General features: G+C 44.1%; 1 protein-coding gene across 1 annotated transcript in view; it reads left to right on the top strand.

Moving 5' to 3' along the window:
- The window catches only part of LOC138793007 (inactive serine/threonine-protein kinase TEX14-like), a 73,218-nt gene that overhangs the window by 34,524 nt on the left and 25,004 nt on the right, over nucleotides 1-13,690 (top strand). The window contains exons 14-16 of the mRNA XM_069971217.1: nucleotides 198-349; nucleotides 1,524-1,611; nucleotides 12,346-12,396. Of these exons, the coding sequence (XP_069827318.1) occupies nucleotides 198-349; nucleotides 1,524-1,611; nucleotides 12,346-12,396 (291 nt within the window). The remainder of the gene's footprint in view (nucleotides 1-197; nucleotides 350-1,523; nucleotides 1,612-12,345; nucleotides 12,397-13,690) is intronic.

Below are 13,690 nucleotides of genomic sequence, written 5' to 3'. Positions count from 1 at the left end.
CAGCGGATAGAAGAGATGTAGGAAGGACAATAGAGCCAGGGACCAAAGGATTGTAGGGAAGTGAGAACACTGAGGCAGTGAAAAGACCATGCCCCCCCCCATGCACATTATACAGGTACCCAGCTTCTCTCTACACAGATCACTATGAAACAGCTTCTGCAGTGATACTAAATGGTTAATCTGTATTTGTATTACAGGGAAGCAGATGTTGGGTGCAATATCCAAAATAAGATCCTCTCAGGAAAACCAGCGGAGAAATCCTAAAAGTTTTAATGAAAAAAGTCTTGCTTCTCAGCCGTCAAGCTACAATATATTTAGTAAAACATCAGAAAGCTTTTTGTCTTCTATGGTAATATCATTTTTAAAATTTACTCAGAGAAATTTTGTTCAGTGTGATGCACAGTATATTTGTGCTTGTCGGTGCAGCAGTCTTTATACTTCTCAACCCAGTGTGCCAGTGTCAGGGTTTATGTCCTTGAGTTAGAATTTTGATCCACCTATGGGGAAGGGTTTATCTCATTTAAAGGGGTTGTCCAGCGCTACAAAAACTTGGCCACTTTCTTCCAGAGACAGCCCCACTCTTGCCCCCAGCTTGGGCAGGGTTTTGCTGCTCAGTTGCATTGAAGTGAATAGAGCTTAATTGCAAACCGCACCTGAACTGGAGACAAGAGTCATGTTGTCTCTGAAAGAAAGTGGCCATGTTTTTGTAGCACTGGATAACCCCTTTAACCTCTCAATATTTTTACCCAAGTCTTGGTCAGGTTGAATGGCGGAGGCCAGTACAGTTTGCCCGACCAGATCTCTGGCTGATTGCAGAGTGGGGTGGGGGACTCTGCACTGAATCCTCGTGATCAATCAGCAGGATCCCAGCTTATTACACAAAGCCGGATGCTGGTTGCAACTACAGGAAAGGAGAGATTCCCAACAGTTTAGCTCTTTACATGCAGTGGTCAATGGAGACCACACCATGTAAAGAGAATGATAGAGCGAGCTCTCTCCATCATTCTGCAGCAGCAAGATCTCGAGAGTAATACACAGCTGGAATCCTGCTGCTACTGCTGGGAACAGAGGCCTCTGCTGGAAACATGGTGCCTCTGTAATTCAGGGGGGCGGGATTACTATTTTCTTTATAGGTACCATTATTTTCTGGGATCCCAATGGGTGTATGAAATACAGTCACAATGTGAACCAAAAAAAAAAAAAAAGCCCTAAATTTCCCAATAACCGATAGGAAGAATGGGACAACTTTAATCAACTATGAAAAATCTAAATAATAAAGAATATGAAAAACGCACAATTTAAAAACACATGGTGCACTTCCCCGCAAAGGAACTGATTGTAGCAAAGTGGCGGTCAGTAGACGGCCATTATCTGAGGATACAAATATTATTTTTTTTTTTTACACAACGAGGTCAGTGTCACTGTTACTATTATCTAAGGCTTAAAACACGTAAAGAGAATTAGAATGTTTTTAAAGAGTATGTTCTATATTTTACTAAAATGCCTTCTGTAATATGCTTTAGTGCAACTCGAAAGATTATGTCAGTCTACATCAGGAAGAAAGGTTACCTATGAATGATCAGAATGCAAGCATCAATCCCATTAAGAGCGGTAAGTCAGACGCAGTAGAAATGTCTCTTGTGGTTAACTGTTTTGTTTGTGCAATATTGTGCTCCTATTGCAGGGTTACGCTAACGTGTTAACCCCTAGACGACCTAGGACGTATCGGTATGCCTTGGGTGCTTGTCCCCAGACGACCCTGGGCGTTCTGGTACGTCCTGTGTAATGAAGCACGCTCTGGAGCGATATCGGCGTTTAAGTGTAAGTGACAGGGGCAATTAAATATAAGTGACAGGGGACCCCCGCAGTGTATCGGACTGCCAGAGGTCTCTTACCATCCTCTGTGCGGTCCAATCGGCGATCTGCTTATTGAGTCTGCCACAGGCAGGCTCAATGAGCAGAGCGCCTATTACACTGATCAATGCTATGCCTATGGCATGAGGTATTGTACAGTAATGCTATGCCTATGGCATGGGGTATTGTACAGTGTATGCAAAGTCCCCCAAGGGGAATTAAAATGTGTAAAAATGTACTTCCGGTTCCGGCGCCATGCTGTAAGCCTCGCAGCACTTCAGCTCTGCTCAGCAGTCGCAGCGTATATTGCCCGAACACCTGCACTACGCTTCACCTGGAGTGTTTCTCTGCCTCCGGTGCAGCGGACGACCCCGATGGACCGATACATACAGAAAAAGGGCAAGTCGGCCAAGAATAAAGGCCGTGTGTCGACCCGCAAGCTGACCGGCGGGAACGCTAACATGGCGGCGTCCCCCACTTCAACTAGAGCTGCCTCAGTGGACCGATCGGAGAGGGGATCTTCGGATGGGGAGGAGAACGGAGACTCCGTCGTCATAGACTATGCCGCCCTCGCAGCCGAGGTGGTGAAGCGGATCACACCCGAACTCCATGATTCCGTTACCGCGGCCGTAACTAAGGCCCTGCGACAGGTACAAGCGGAAGTGAAGGCCCACGGGACGCGCCTCACCGCTGCCGAGGAGCGGATAAGTGCGGTCGAGGACTTTGCTGATTTGTGGTCCTCCCGGGTGGTGGCCGTGGAAAGGGAAAACAAGCGCCTGTGTGACAAGGTAGAAGACCTTGAAAACAGGTCTCGGAGAAATAACCTGCGGGTGGTGGGTGTCCCCGAATCGATCAGGCAGAAAGATCTGGTGCAGCTGTGTGAGGTGACTATTCCCTCATTGTTGGGCATAATGCATCATTGTAAGGTGGAACGCGCACACAGACTGGGACTTGAATCTCGCCCCTCTCCTCCTGACAAAGATGTCCATCCCGACCTGGCGCCCAGAGACAGACCCAGACAGGTGATCGTTAAATACCTGGATTTTACAGATAAGGTGGCGATACAGAGAGCATTCCGGAACAGACCAGATGGCCTTAGCCTTGATGGCCACTGGCTGTTGATCTTTGGGGACTTCTCAGCCGAGGTATCTCGCAAAAGGAAGCTGTTCTCCCCCATTTGTACAGCCCTATTCAGGAAACAAGTGTGTTTTGCCCTTATGTTCCCGGCTGTGCTACGAGTATTCCACCCTGATGGATCCATACAATCTTTTGCTACGGCCGAAGATGCGCCGGACGGTCTCCAGGATTACCTGATTGACGTGCCTAGTGCAGTGGCTTTAGGGTCTACAAGAGGCCGCTCGCCTCGTGAGGATACTCGCAATCCTGTCGGGGAAAAGCCAGCTTCGGATGCCTCTCCAAGGGTTGCAGTTCAAGATGCATGGCCTGAACTTCCACAGAGTCAACGCTCCGCCCGTTCATCTAATATACCTGACTGAGTTGTAGTCTTCCTGCTTTCATGTCTCCTTTCTTACCTACCTTTTCCCTTCCGTCTCATTTCTCCTCTCTTGATCTCATAAAGGTATGATACAAGACCAAGGAGCTCGGGCAAGGCCTGGTCTCGTCTCATCTGCTGTATAGCGAGCTGTACAGTTTAAGTCCCAACACTTTTTGATTTTATAGGTGATCCAGCATGGGAAGAAGTGAAGTCTCTAGTCCCATGATTGGAAGTTGTGATTCCTTCTTTGGCTTCCTTCCGCTCAGGGAGTTGTTACTCAATGTTCAGTTGGGGGGTTTCTCTTTTTTTTTGGGGGGGGGGGGAGGGAATGTCTGCAGTCTAACGTTGGCCCTTGTTATGTTATACTTTATTGGTTCATCTTTTTGTGTGAGTTACCATGGTGCGAGTGATTTCATAGAACACTAAAGGTCTCCGCTCTTCGCACAAGCGGAGCATGGTTTTGAGACATTTGAAAAAGTTATCTCCAGACGTGCTCTTTCTTCAGGAGACTCACCTGGCTGAGGACGACTTTTTTCGTATGTGCAAGGGGTGGGTGGGAAAAGTGTACGGATCTGCAGCTGTAGATCGGAAAGCAGGGGTCCTTATTATGTTTCACAAGTCATTCTGTCATGCAGTGGTCGGTTCCTGGTCTGACACAGAGGGGAGGGTATGTAAAGTACATGTGAAACTTGCTTCGGAAGACATTGTGTTTATGAATGTATATGCCCCAAATGACACTAACACTGCTTTTTTTGATTCCCTCACCTCAGTGCTCCTGTCCGATCCGGTCTCTCATAAGGTGGTAGGGGGCGATCTTAATACCGTGATGTCTCCTCTGGAAGATAGAAAATCTGGTAGGCCTACACCTGTCCCCTTACGCAGTCGTGATCTTACATTATCTCAATGGTCATGGGCGGTGGCTTTGACAGACGCGTTGAGGTGGCTCAGTCCTGACGACAGGGAATTCACGCACTTTTCCCATCCTCACAACTCATGGTCGCGGATTGACTACCTCTTCGTGTCCGACTCTTTGCTGCCCCGGTTAACGCGGGCTAACATTGCAGACTTAGTCATATCCGACCATTCCCCGGTCTATATAACCTTGCAGGACACCGTTCCCAGGGGTACAGACTATATATGGAGGTTCCCTTATGGCCTCTCTAGGGACGAAAACTTTCAATCCTTCCTAACTATGTGGTGGCGTGAATACGCATCTGACAATGCAGCCCATGCTTCTGATCCCCAGCTGTTCTGGGAAACAGCCAAGGCCGTGTTACGGGGGCGTATAATGGCCTATACTGCCAGCCTTAAAAAAAAATTGCGGTTCAGCTCAAAACACATAGCGATGCATTGCGGACGGCCTATACTGCTTTTTTGCTGTCGCCTACATCACAGGCCAAGGATCGCTGGCAGTCTGCCAAGTCTACGTACGAAAGCTGGTTAGAACACAAGGAGAATCTTAGCAGGTCTCATTTTGAGGCTACTCTTTCGCCATGGCAATAAACCTGGCAAACTGCTAGCGAGACTGGCAAAAGGCCCCTACAAATTACACCATATTCAGTCTTTAAAAGATCCTCAAGGGGCTCCTCACACCCATCCTGAAGAGATCAATAATATCTTAAGATCCTTTTATGAGTGTCTGTACTCAGATACCCCCCGACCTCCTCTTCAGTAAGGGACTGGTTACAGGAGGCTCGCCTCCCCACGCTGACGGATGAGGAGCTAGCAGCCCTGAACGCCCCCATCTCGCTAGACGAGATCAGCAAGACCATAAAAGATCTCAAGCCCAACAAGGCGCCGGGGCCAGATGGCTACACGGGCGATTTTTATAAGTTGCTCTCTTCGGAGATTGGTCCTACCTTGCAGACATTATATAACCTTTATCTCCAGGGATCGGAGGTATCCCCCTCTCTTAACACCGCAGTTATCAAGGTGCTTCCAAAGCCTGATAAAGATCTTACCGTACCAGGGGGATATCGCCCGATCTCCTTGATAAATATAGATTTAAAGATTGCGTCCAAAATTATGGCTGAGCGTCTGTCTGACATCTTACCTCGCCTCATCTCTCCCAACCAAGTGGGATTTGTAAAGGGCAGATCGGCGGTGACCAATCTCCGAAAAGTTTTAGCAGTCTTGGATGAAATCCAGCTCCATCCTGACCTACACCCCTCCCCCGCCATTTTATCACTAGATGCTGAAAAAGCCTTTGATAATGTGCGGTGGGAGTGGGTGTGGTCAGTGATGCATAAGATGGGTTTCCAGGGTCCCTTCATGTCCTATTTACACGCGTTATACTCTCATCCCCAGGCAAGGGTGGGCACACCGGGCTTTTTGTCTTCTCCCTTCCAGCTTCATAAGGGAACTAGACAGGGGTGTCCTTTATCACCTTTATTGTTTAACATTGCTCTGGAACCCCTGTCTAGAGTCCTTACTCACCATACCCAGCTACAAGGGATACGCATTGGGGGGGTGGCAGTTAAGACTGCTGTATTCGCAGACGATGTGTTATTGTTCACTGATAACCCAACTAGTGAACTCCCTCTTATATTTGAGTGCCTACATGATTTTGGGATTCGGTCAGGGTTTAAAGTGAATGTGACCAAGAGTACCCTGCTGGATCTGGGAGGAAGACGTTTGGGTTTGCAGAGATCGGTCCCGGTGAAGATCTCTCGTACGGAGCTCAAGTATTTGGGGATAGTGGTTGGGACGACCCCTGGATCCCTGTACAAATTAAATTCCCCCCCCTTTTCCAGTCGATCCACCAGGACCTTGACCGATGGAGGACTTTACCTTTACCGGTCATGGCTAGATGCCACCTCCTTAAAATGATGGCCTTCTCCCGGTTCCTATACCCCTTGCAGACCATTCCTGTCTTGCTTACACATAGTGATGTTGCCAAGCTTAACTCAGCCTTTACCAAGTTTATATGGGGGGGGGGGGGAAGAGGCCTCGTATTGCCTTAAAAAAATTGCAGCTCTCTAGAGACCAGGGGGGGGTTAAACTTCCCTGATGTCCGTCGTTATAATGTGGCCTGCTTGCTTCGACATGGATTTGACTGGGTGAGGGGGGGGGGGCCCTATTCTAACTATCGGCTAGAAGCGGCTTTGGCGGGATCTCATTTGCTTCCGGCCCTCTTATTCACCAAATACTCTGCCCTCCCACCCCATGTTAAGCACAGTCTTCTACTCCGGGACTCGATTGCCGCGTGGAAAATTGGGCTTAAAGATATGGGATTGCCAATGTATATAGGGAAGTATATGCCATTGTGGCCTCATCCTGAACTTAATGTGGGACATTTGGATCGGGCGCTACGGGTGTGGCAGTCTAAGGGCATCTTACAAGTTCAACATCTCCTTCACCCTACTGAATACAGGTATCGTACCTTTGTAGAACTCAGGGAGACTTTTAACTTGGAGGAGGGACACTTCCTCTTGTATCATCAGGTCATGTCCTTTGTAAAATCCCGCCTGAGAGTTGTTAGATCCTTCTACCAATCTAATCTCGTACAAGACATGATACAATTGGAATCTCTGATCCACTCCCTTTCCTACCTATACTGGGCGCTTCATCGAGAAGCATCCAAATTGTATGCCCAGGGGATCTTTAGGTATTGGGAGACGAAGCTGGGACGGGAAGACCTGACCAAATCTATTCTAGAAGGGTGGTCAGTGGTCCGGAAGGCAGTTATCAGTGAAGGTTGGCGGGAGACGCAGTTTAGACTTATACATCACGCTACTTACGGATTTACCCTGCCGAAAACTCCTGAGAGACCGGATAGGATTGAAGCGTGTCCTAACTGTAATGCCATTGGAACAGACCTGCTTAATGGCCTGGTCCACTGTCCGCTCACTCGCCACTTTTGGGGGCAACTGAAGGATCTCTTATCCTCCAAGTTGCGGGTCCACATTCCTCTAGACCCGGCCTTTCTGGTGTTACATATTTCCCGGCCTGGTGCCACGCTGTCACTTTTGACCCACATTTTTGTGTTGGTAGCTAAGAGATGCCTTCTCGCTCACTGGTTGATACCTCAGATGCCGTCTATCAACGAAGTGGTGGCCCAGGTCAGGAAATACATGTTCCATGATCAAATCGAGGTATGCCGCACTAAAGAAAAGTCCACAAGGGGGTTTTTCAAAAAATGGAAGACCTTTATTTGCACTTTTTTGTCTCATTCAGAAATTCAACAAGTGGTACTACCGTTGAAGGACACCAAATGGTATCTCCTTAGGGATGTTGCTGGGACCTTAGGGATATTGAAGTTAGATGATAGCCGGCTAGCGGCTTCTAGACTTTCTTTTACTGTCGTACCTTCTAATTCGTGCTAGAGATGTTAGACTGCAGACATGGGGGGGGGGGGGGTGTTGTTATGTTGGGGAGGGGGGGGGATATGTTCTCTTGCTTTGTGAATATGTTTATTTACTAGTCTATGGTCACCATATACAGTTCACTGTGAGCAGCATTTTTCCCTATTGTCTATGCTCCACCAAAGGTGGAGGGTTACTTCACCATGTCTGTACAATTCTCCTTTATATTCCTAAAAACTCAAAAATTTAGTTGTAAAAACATTTTTTTAAATACCCCAATGCCCCTCCCCCAATAAAAGTTAACATCATCCCCCTTTCCCATTATATAACTAAAACATATAAAAATTATTAAATAAATAAACAAACATGTTATATACAGTAGCGTGCGTAATTGTCCGATCTATTAAAATATAACAATTCCTGTACGGCGAATGGCGTAAATAAAAAGAGGGGAAAAAAGCGCCAGGGTTACAGATTTTTTGTTACATTATATATATATATATATATAAATAAAAAGTGATCAAAACGTCCGATCTACACAAATATGGTATTAATAAAAACTAGAGACCATGGAGCAAAAATTTACACCCCATACAGCCCCGTAGGTGAAAAACGAAAACTGTTAAAAGAGTCACAATAGGGCCGTTTTATTAATAATTAATTGCTAAAACAAAAGGATATCATTAAAAAAAATTAAAACATTAGAAAATCTGTGTAAACCTGCATATGGTTGTTTTCGGACTGACCTATAGAACAATAGTATCATGTCGCTGTTACCATATAGTGCATTATGTAGACACAGGAACCCCCCAAAAGTTACCATATTGCATTCTTGTTTCCAATTTCACCAATTTATATTTTCATAAATAATATTTTTGGGGTTCCATCATATATGTTATGGTAGAATGAAAGATGCGATTACATAGTACACCTAATCCTGAAAAAAAACAAGCGCTTACATGGCCCTGGAGTTAGAAAAATGAAAGTGCTAGAGCTCTTAGAAGGGGAGGAGGGAAAAACGAAAGCGCAAAAATGAAAATTGGCGCGGTCCACTGGGTCATTTTGGGCTTGGTCCTCAAAGGGTAAAACTTCCCCCTAAAATAGTAATACAAATATGCTACAATAACTTTTTTTTATAAAAGCAATGTTTCCATAAGTCTTCTTTCACTTTATTTTGTAGTTCTGTGCTGGCAGCATGTTCCAGATGACATGATGTTACTGTAGTTTTCAGTTCACAGTCATCTATGGTAACATACCAGATTGCATGTACATTGTGCATGTAAGTTTGACAATAATCTTTATAAGTTGCTACATGCTTTATTGGTAAGGCACAATAAATGAGATACAAGACTAAGAAGAGAATTTATTAAGACTGGCATCTCATATGCCAGGTAACAGAAGGCTGGCCTTGGATGTGCCATGTTTATTAAGAGGGGAAAGCCCCAATATGTATAGTCTGTGCACCATATGTAGAAATCTTTACCAGCTGTGAGTTGGAGAAGATTTTTGACTCCGCTTATGCAAATAAGTTCTGATAAATGTGCCAGGCCAGGTCACACACCTCCTACTAAACCCCACCCACTTTTTTTCTAAAATTGCCATAGGAGGTGCCACAAAGTAGAAAGTTCACAAATAGCTGCATGTACAAAAATTTGCACTTTTTTTGTACCATGTTGATAAAATCCCCAAATAGTAGAAGTAAATTCCCAAATAGTAGAAGGATATATGTAAATGATTACAAATAATTGGTTAAAACTGTACAATTGTAAGTAGGCAACTAATAGCCTGTTGGGCATGGAAACATACAATTTTTTTATTGGCATTCTGTAGCACATACTAGCGAAAAAGGAAGTTAGGAGAACCTCAAGGTATACAGCATACTAAGTCTAAAAAATCTAGTTTAATGGTGAGGAAATTGGTGTATAAAAATAGTAACCTTATGTATTACTTATGCACAATAAAACAATAATGATTAAAAACAATAAAGATGGTCTCACAATAGACTGTAAAAATAGTCCAAAGAATACTCCATAGGATGTTATCCAATTGTAAGGGAATGAGTCGGTGATAGTCCTGGCGATAAAGCCATAAAACTTGCCATAATCCTCGCTTATGCAATTGGCTTACCGGTCCGATAAGAAGTACTGCATACAGTCTTACCTGGGTAAGAATCAGAGGGCTCCAGAGCATCTGATAATAGAAAGTGTCTCTGTATGTGAGGCTTCTGTCGGGATTGCTAGCAATCTAATGTGTCGTATCCCCAGTGCGCGGGGTCAGCAATGGAAGGAGTGAAGAGACCCGAAAGTCAAAGATGGTAACATGCGATGGGTAGTAGTGACTAGAGCTGAGTAAATGGAGGGTGTAGTAGTCCTTGTGGTATTCCTAGGGTCTTTAGACGCGTTTCCTTCATCAGTAACAAAATTGTTAAACAGTTGTGAAACGTAGTGTTTTATATAGGATCTTCCATAGAAAGAAAACTGGGTCAGTACTAACACAAGGTCTGGAAAAGCGGATTTGGATCCAGAGTGACCTGTAAACCACGAACTGGATTAGCTGGTTGATTATTAAACATCCCAAAATAGAACCAAAAACTTAAAATCAGTAAATAACGCAATAGTAAATGCATGCAAATAACGCAATAGTGAATGCATGCAATCAATATTCTGTTGGCTAATTGTTTTATAAAACTGTAAAGTTCAGATCGTGCAGACAATGTATAAAACGCATGAAAAACGCAACAATGTGAACTAATATTACAAATTTGTAATATTGCATAAGACATATAGAAAAAATAAATAAAAATAATAATAATAGATCTAATAATAAAAAATCTTGATGTGTAGAACTTCAAGGCATCATGGTGCTGATAAACGGCCAGACACACAATGTGTCAGAGAGCCACATCAAAGTAATAGTAGATAGTAAAAAGCGTATTTGTTATCCCAAGGAGATTAGATAGTATATGATGGTATTGTAATTATTACATAAATTCATAGGTACAACAGAAGCGAGGTAAAACCGCACCGCTGTATACCTTGAGGTTCTCCTAACTTCCTTTTTCTCTAGTATATCTTGTTTAGTGTGTACAGGGGCACACTACTGAGATCATTTGGCATCAGCAGTAGTGTTTTGTGGCGGGACGCAACTTCTACCTTTTTCTACCTATTCTGTGGCACATGAATGATGCAACGGGCCCAAAGCTAGCATGCCAGCTGGTCCCTAAATGTGATAAATCTGGTGACCAGGCAGGTCAAGGAAGTGTTACAATCCTGCAGAGACATTCCTGAAAAACCTCTTGCTGTGTGTGGTGAGTTTATCCTGTTGTAAAAACTGACAGCTGCATTTAAATGTATGATTTCCCCCTTTTCCTGGTGTCTAGTGGGGGATCTCCCCCCACGACACGATCAGGGAGGGGAGAACTCTTCTCCTTACCAAGCTAGGACTCAGCGTCACATGTTTTTTTCTGGTTTCACAGCATGGTTTATGGAAAAATTAAGTCTGCCATTGTAAAGTACAATTAGTGGCGCAAAAAATAAAGGCTCATGTGGGTCTGTAGGTGAAAAAATGCAAGAGCTATGGCCTTTTAAACACGAGGAGGAAAAAAATAAAATGGGCCCAGTCCTGAAGGGGTTAAAGTCAGGATTAAAGCGCTCCCCACAAGGTCTTTATTGAGGAACCTGATCATTGTCAAATCCTAAACAGAATCTGGATTTGTTGCTAAAGATCAACAGATTCCAGTCTGTAGCAGTCCATAATGATTGTGTGACCACAAATTTCCCTCTACTAAACATCTGAAAGTGGTCCAGGATAGACAGGGGTGTGTACTTTAGGGGCCACCTGTGTCTGGATGGTGAACAAGGAAACCAAACTGAGGGAGCTGCTTATGCTTGTCAGAGAATCAAACAATCCTCTCTGCTGGTGGTCTGGGCCATTCGGAGCCTGCTCACTGTGTATGTATGCCTTCATGTACCCACTGCTCCCAACACCTACTAAAAGCTTGGTCAGAATGGCCTAGATAGTGGGCAAGTCATTGAAATGACCATCCTGCTTTTCTCAGTCCAATGACGTGCCAACTCTCAAAATTTGTCAACTAGGAAAAGTGTATGTAACTCCATTGTACAGTCATGTCTGGCATACAGTGATATATCAACAAGATCAATGTGAGAGCTTTTTTAGACACTTTTTTACTTGCTCTTGTGGGAAGACCACTTGATTTCAGCAGCATGCTTCCCCCCCCCCCCCCACCTTTTCCAGCCCTACACATAATGATTGACATACAGGACTGAAAGCCGAGCCCTGTACCATCAGTCATGCAGCGTGGGGTTGGGGGGAGGTGGGCTGCTACAACTCAGCACAATGAGTTTGACTCTTCAACTGCTAACAATAAACCCTTTTTATAACTTTACAAGGATCAGCAAAACTAAAGCTATGGTTTAATTTATCTCCCTAGCACGTATCTGCCAGGATATGCAGCCCCATACCAAGTGGCTTTGTCAGATCCAAAGAGCAAATGGTGTATGGGTCAGCAGTAAGATATCTTACGTCTGAAGTCTCTTGAGTAGTTCTCTTATGCTGATTTACAGAAGCAAATATTGATCTAAACAGGCGTATTGGGAGCTCCTCAGTGATCAAGATGAGACAGGCATCTGAAAAATTGGAATATATAATATTAATGTGTATATTTTATTGTAGGGTCTGAAGATGCCGCACTGCCCGGACCTCAGGATTTATCAAACAAAACTGGTAAGGAATGTAAATTTGTTGTATTGTAAAGGAGTAACAGATTCTAAATGTAGTTTGCTTTATGTTTGTTTCACCAGAATATTTTTTCACATTTATTAAAGGCTATGAACATCTTTCACATTAAAAAATATATGATTTTTACATCATAAGGTATTGATTACATTGAGTTAAATATGTTGCATCAAGTTTGAGCCTGTCCCTTCATTCAGGATCACATGCTGGATGTGAGGTTTTTGTGTTCAGTGTAAAGTTTTCTCTGGGTGCTCTGCTTTCCCTTACCATTTTTACACAACCCATGTAATCCTCTCCTTCAAGCTGCCATGTGTCTTCTCTCCCTTAATACAGCCTGTCTTAGCCACCCTCGTGTATGCTCTCCACACTGTGCACAGTCTTAGCTGCTGTGTACAACCTCCTTCCCCTCTCTTCTGTTAGTGACTGCAAGATCTGAGTGGTAAAATGATCTGATCCTGGCCATTACAGCATAATATTAGCAGTAGTAACAGCTGACCTCCATATGTATACTGTAGAAGTTGGGAAGGAGTTAAACAGTAAATTCTGATACTCTGTAAAAAAGAAAAAAAAACAGTAACTCATCGATATTTCAGATGTCTACAGAGACTGAAACGAATATCTGGTTCCTGGTCACAAACAAGCAGGAAAAAAGTAGAACATGTCCTATATTTGTCCAGAATCCTGGCCTGTATGATCCTATCAAAGTCTATTCCATGATTTCTGGAAGTGTTAGGAAACGGCTGAAGCTTTCCCCAAGTAAAGGTCCAAGCTTGGCAGTAATTTATATGCTAGATTATGTAATTTAGCAAGATAAAGGTGGAACAGCTGTTCCAGGATCACCAAATTATATGGAATCTGTAAGACTATAAGGACCCTGTGATAAAGGAGCAGGTGTCGATGAAGGTTGTGAAGGAGTTTCTTAGAGGAGTGGGAAAATGGGTCATGGGAGAAGCATGCACAGTTGTGTAAGAGCCCCCCAATCCCAAACAATTTAGAGTACCCCCTCCTACCTTTTTTCTTTGTTTTTTGTTTTTTTTTCACTGCAAAAGAGGTGAAGTCATCGGTGAACACATGCTGTGAACAGTACCGCAAGGAGCTGACTTCAAAGAGAAAAAGGGGTGAAGTCCATAGTGTCCTGAGTTCTGAAGTTCTGAGTGTGGCTCTCTCCTCCCCATAGAGAATACATGTACATTCAGCCATGCCAAACATTCTTCTGTATGGTTAGAGATAACTGTCAGCTAAAAGTTTTTTCAGACAAAAGTTACAGAAAATGTTTGGGCAC

The sequence above is a fragment of the Dendropsophus ebraccatus genome, chromosome 5, assembly GCF_027789765.1.
Source record: "Dendropsophus ebraccatus isolate aDenEbr1 chromosome 5, aDenEbr1.pat, whole genome shotgun sequence".
NCBI lineage: Eukaryota > Metazoa > Chordata > Amphibia > Anura > Hylidae > Dendropsophus > Dendropsophus ebraccatus.
This window is presented reverse-complemented; position numbering and strand designations above follow the sequence as displayed.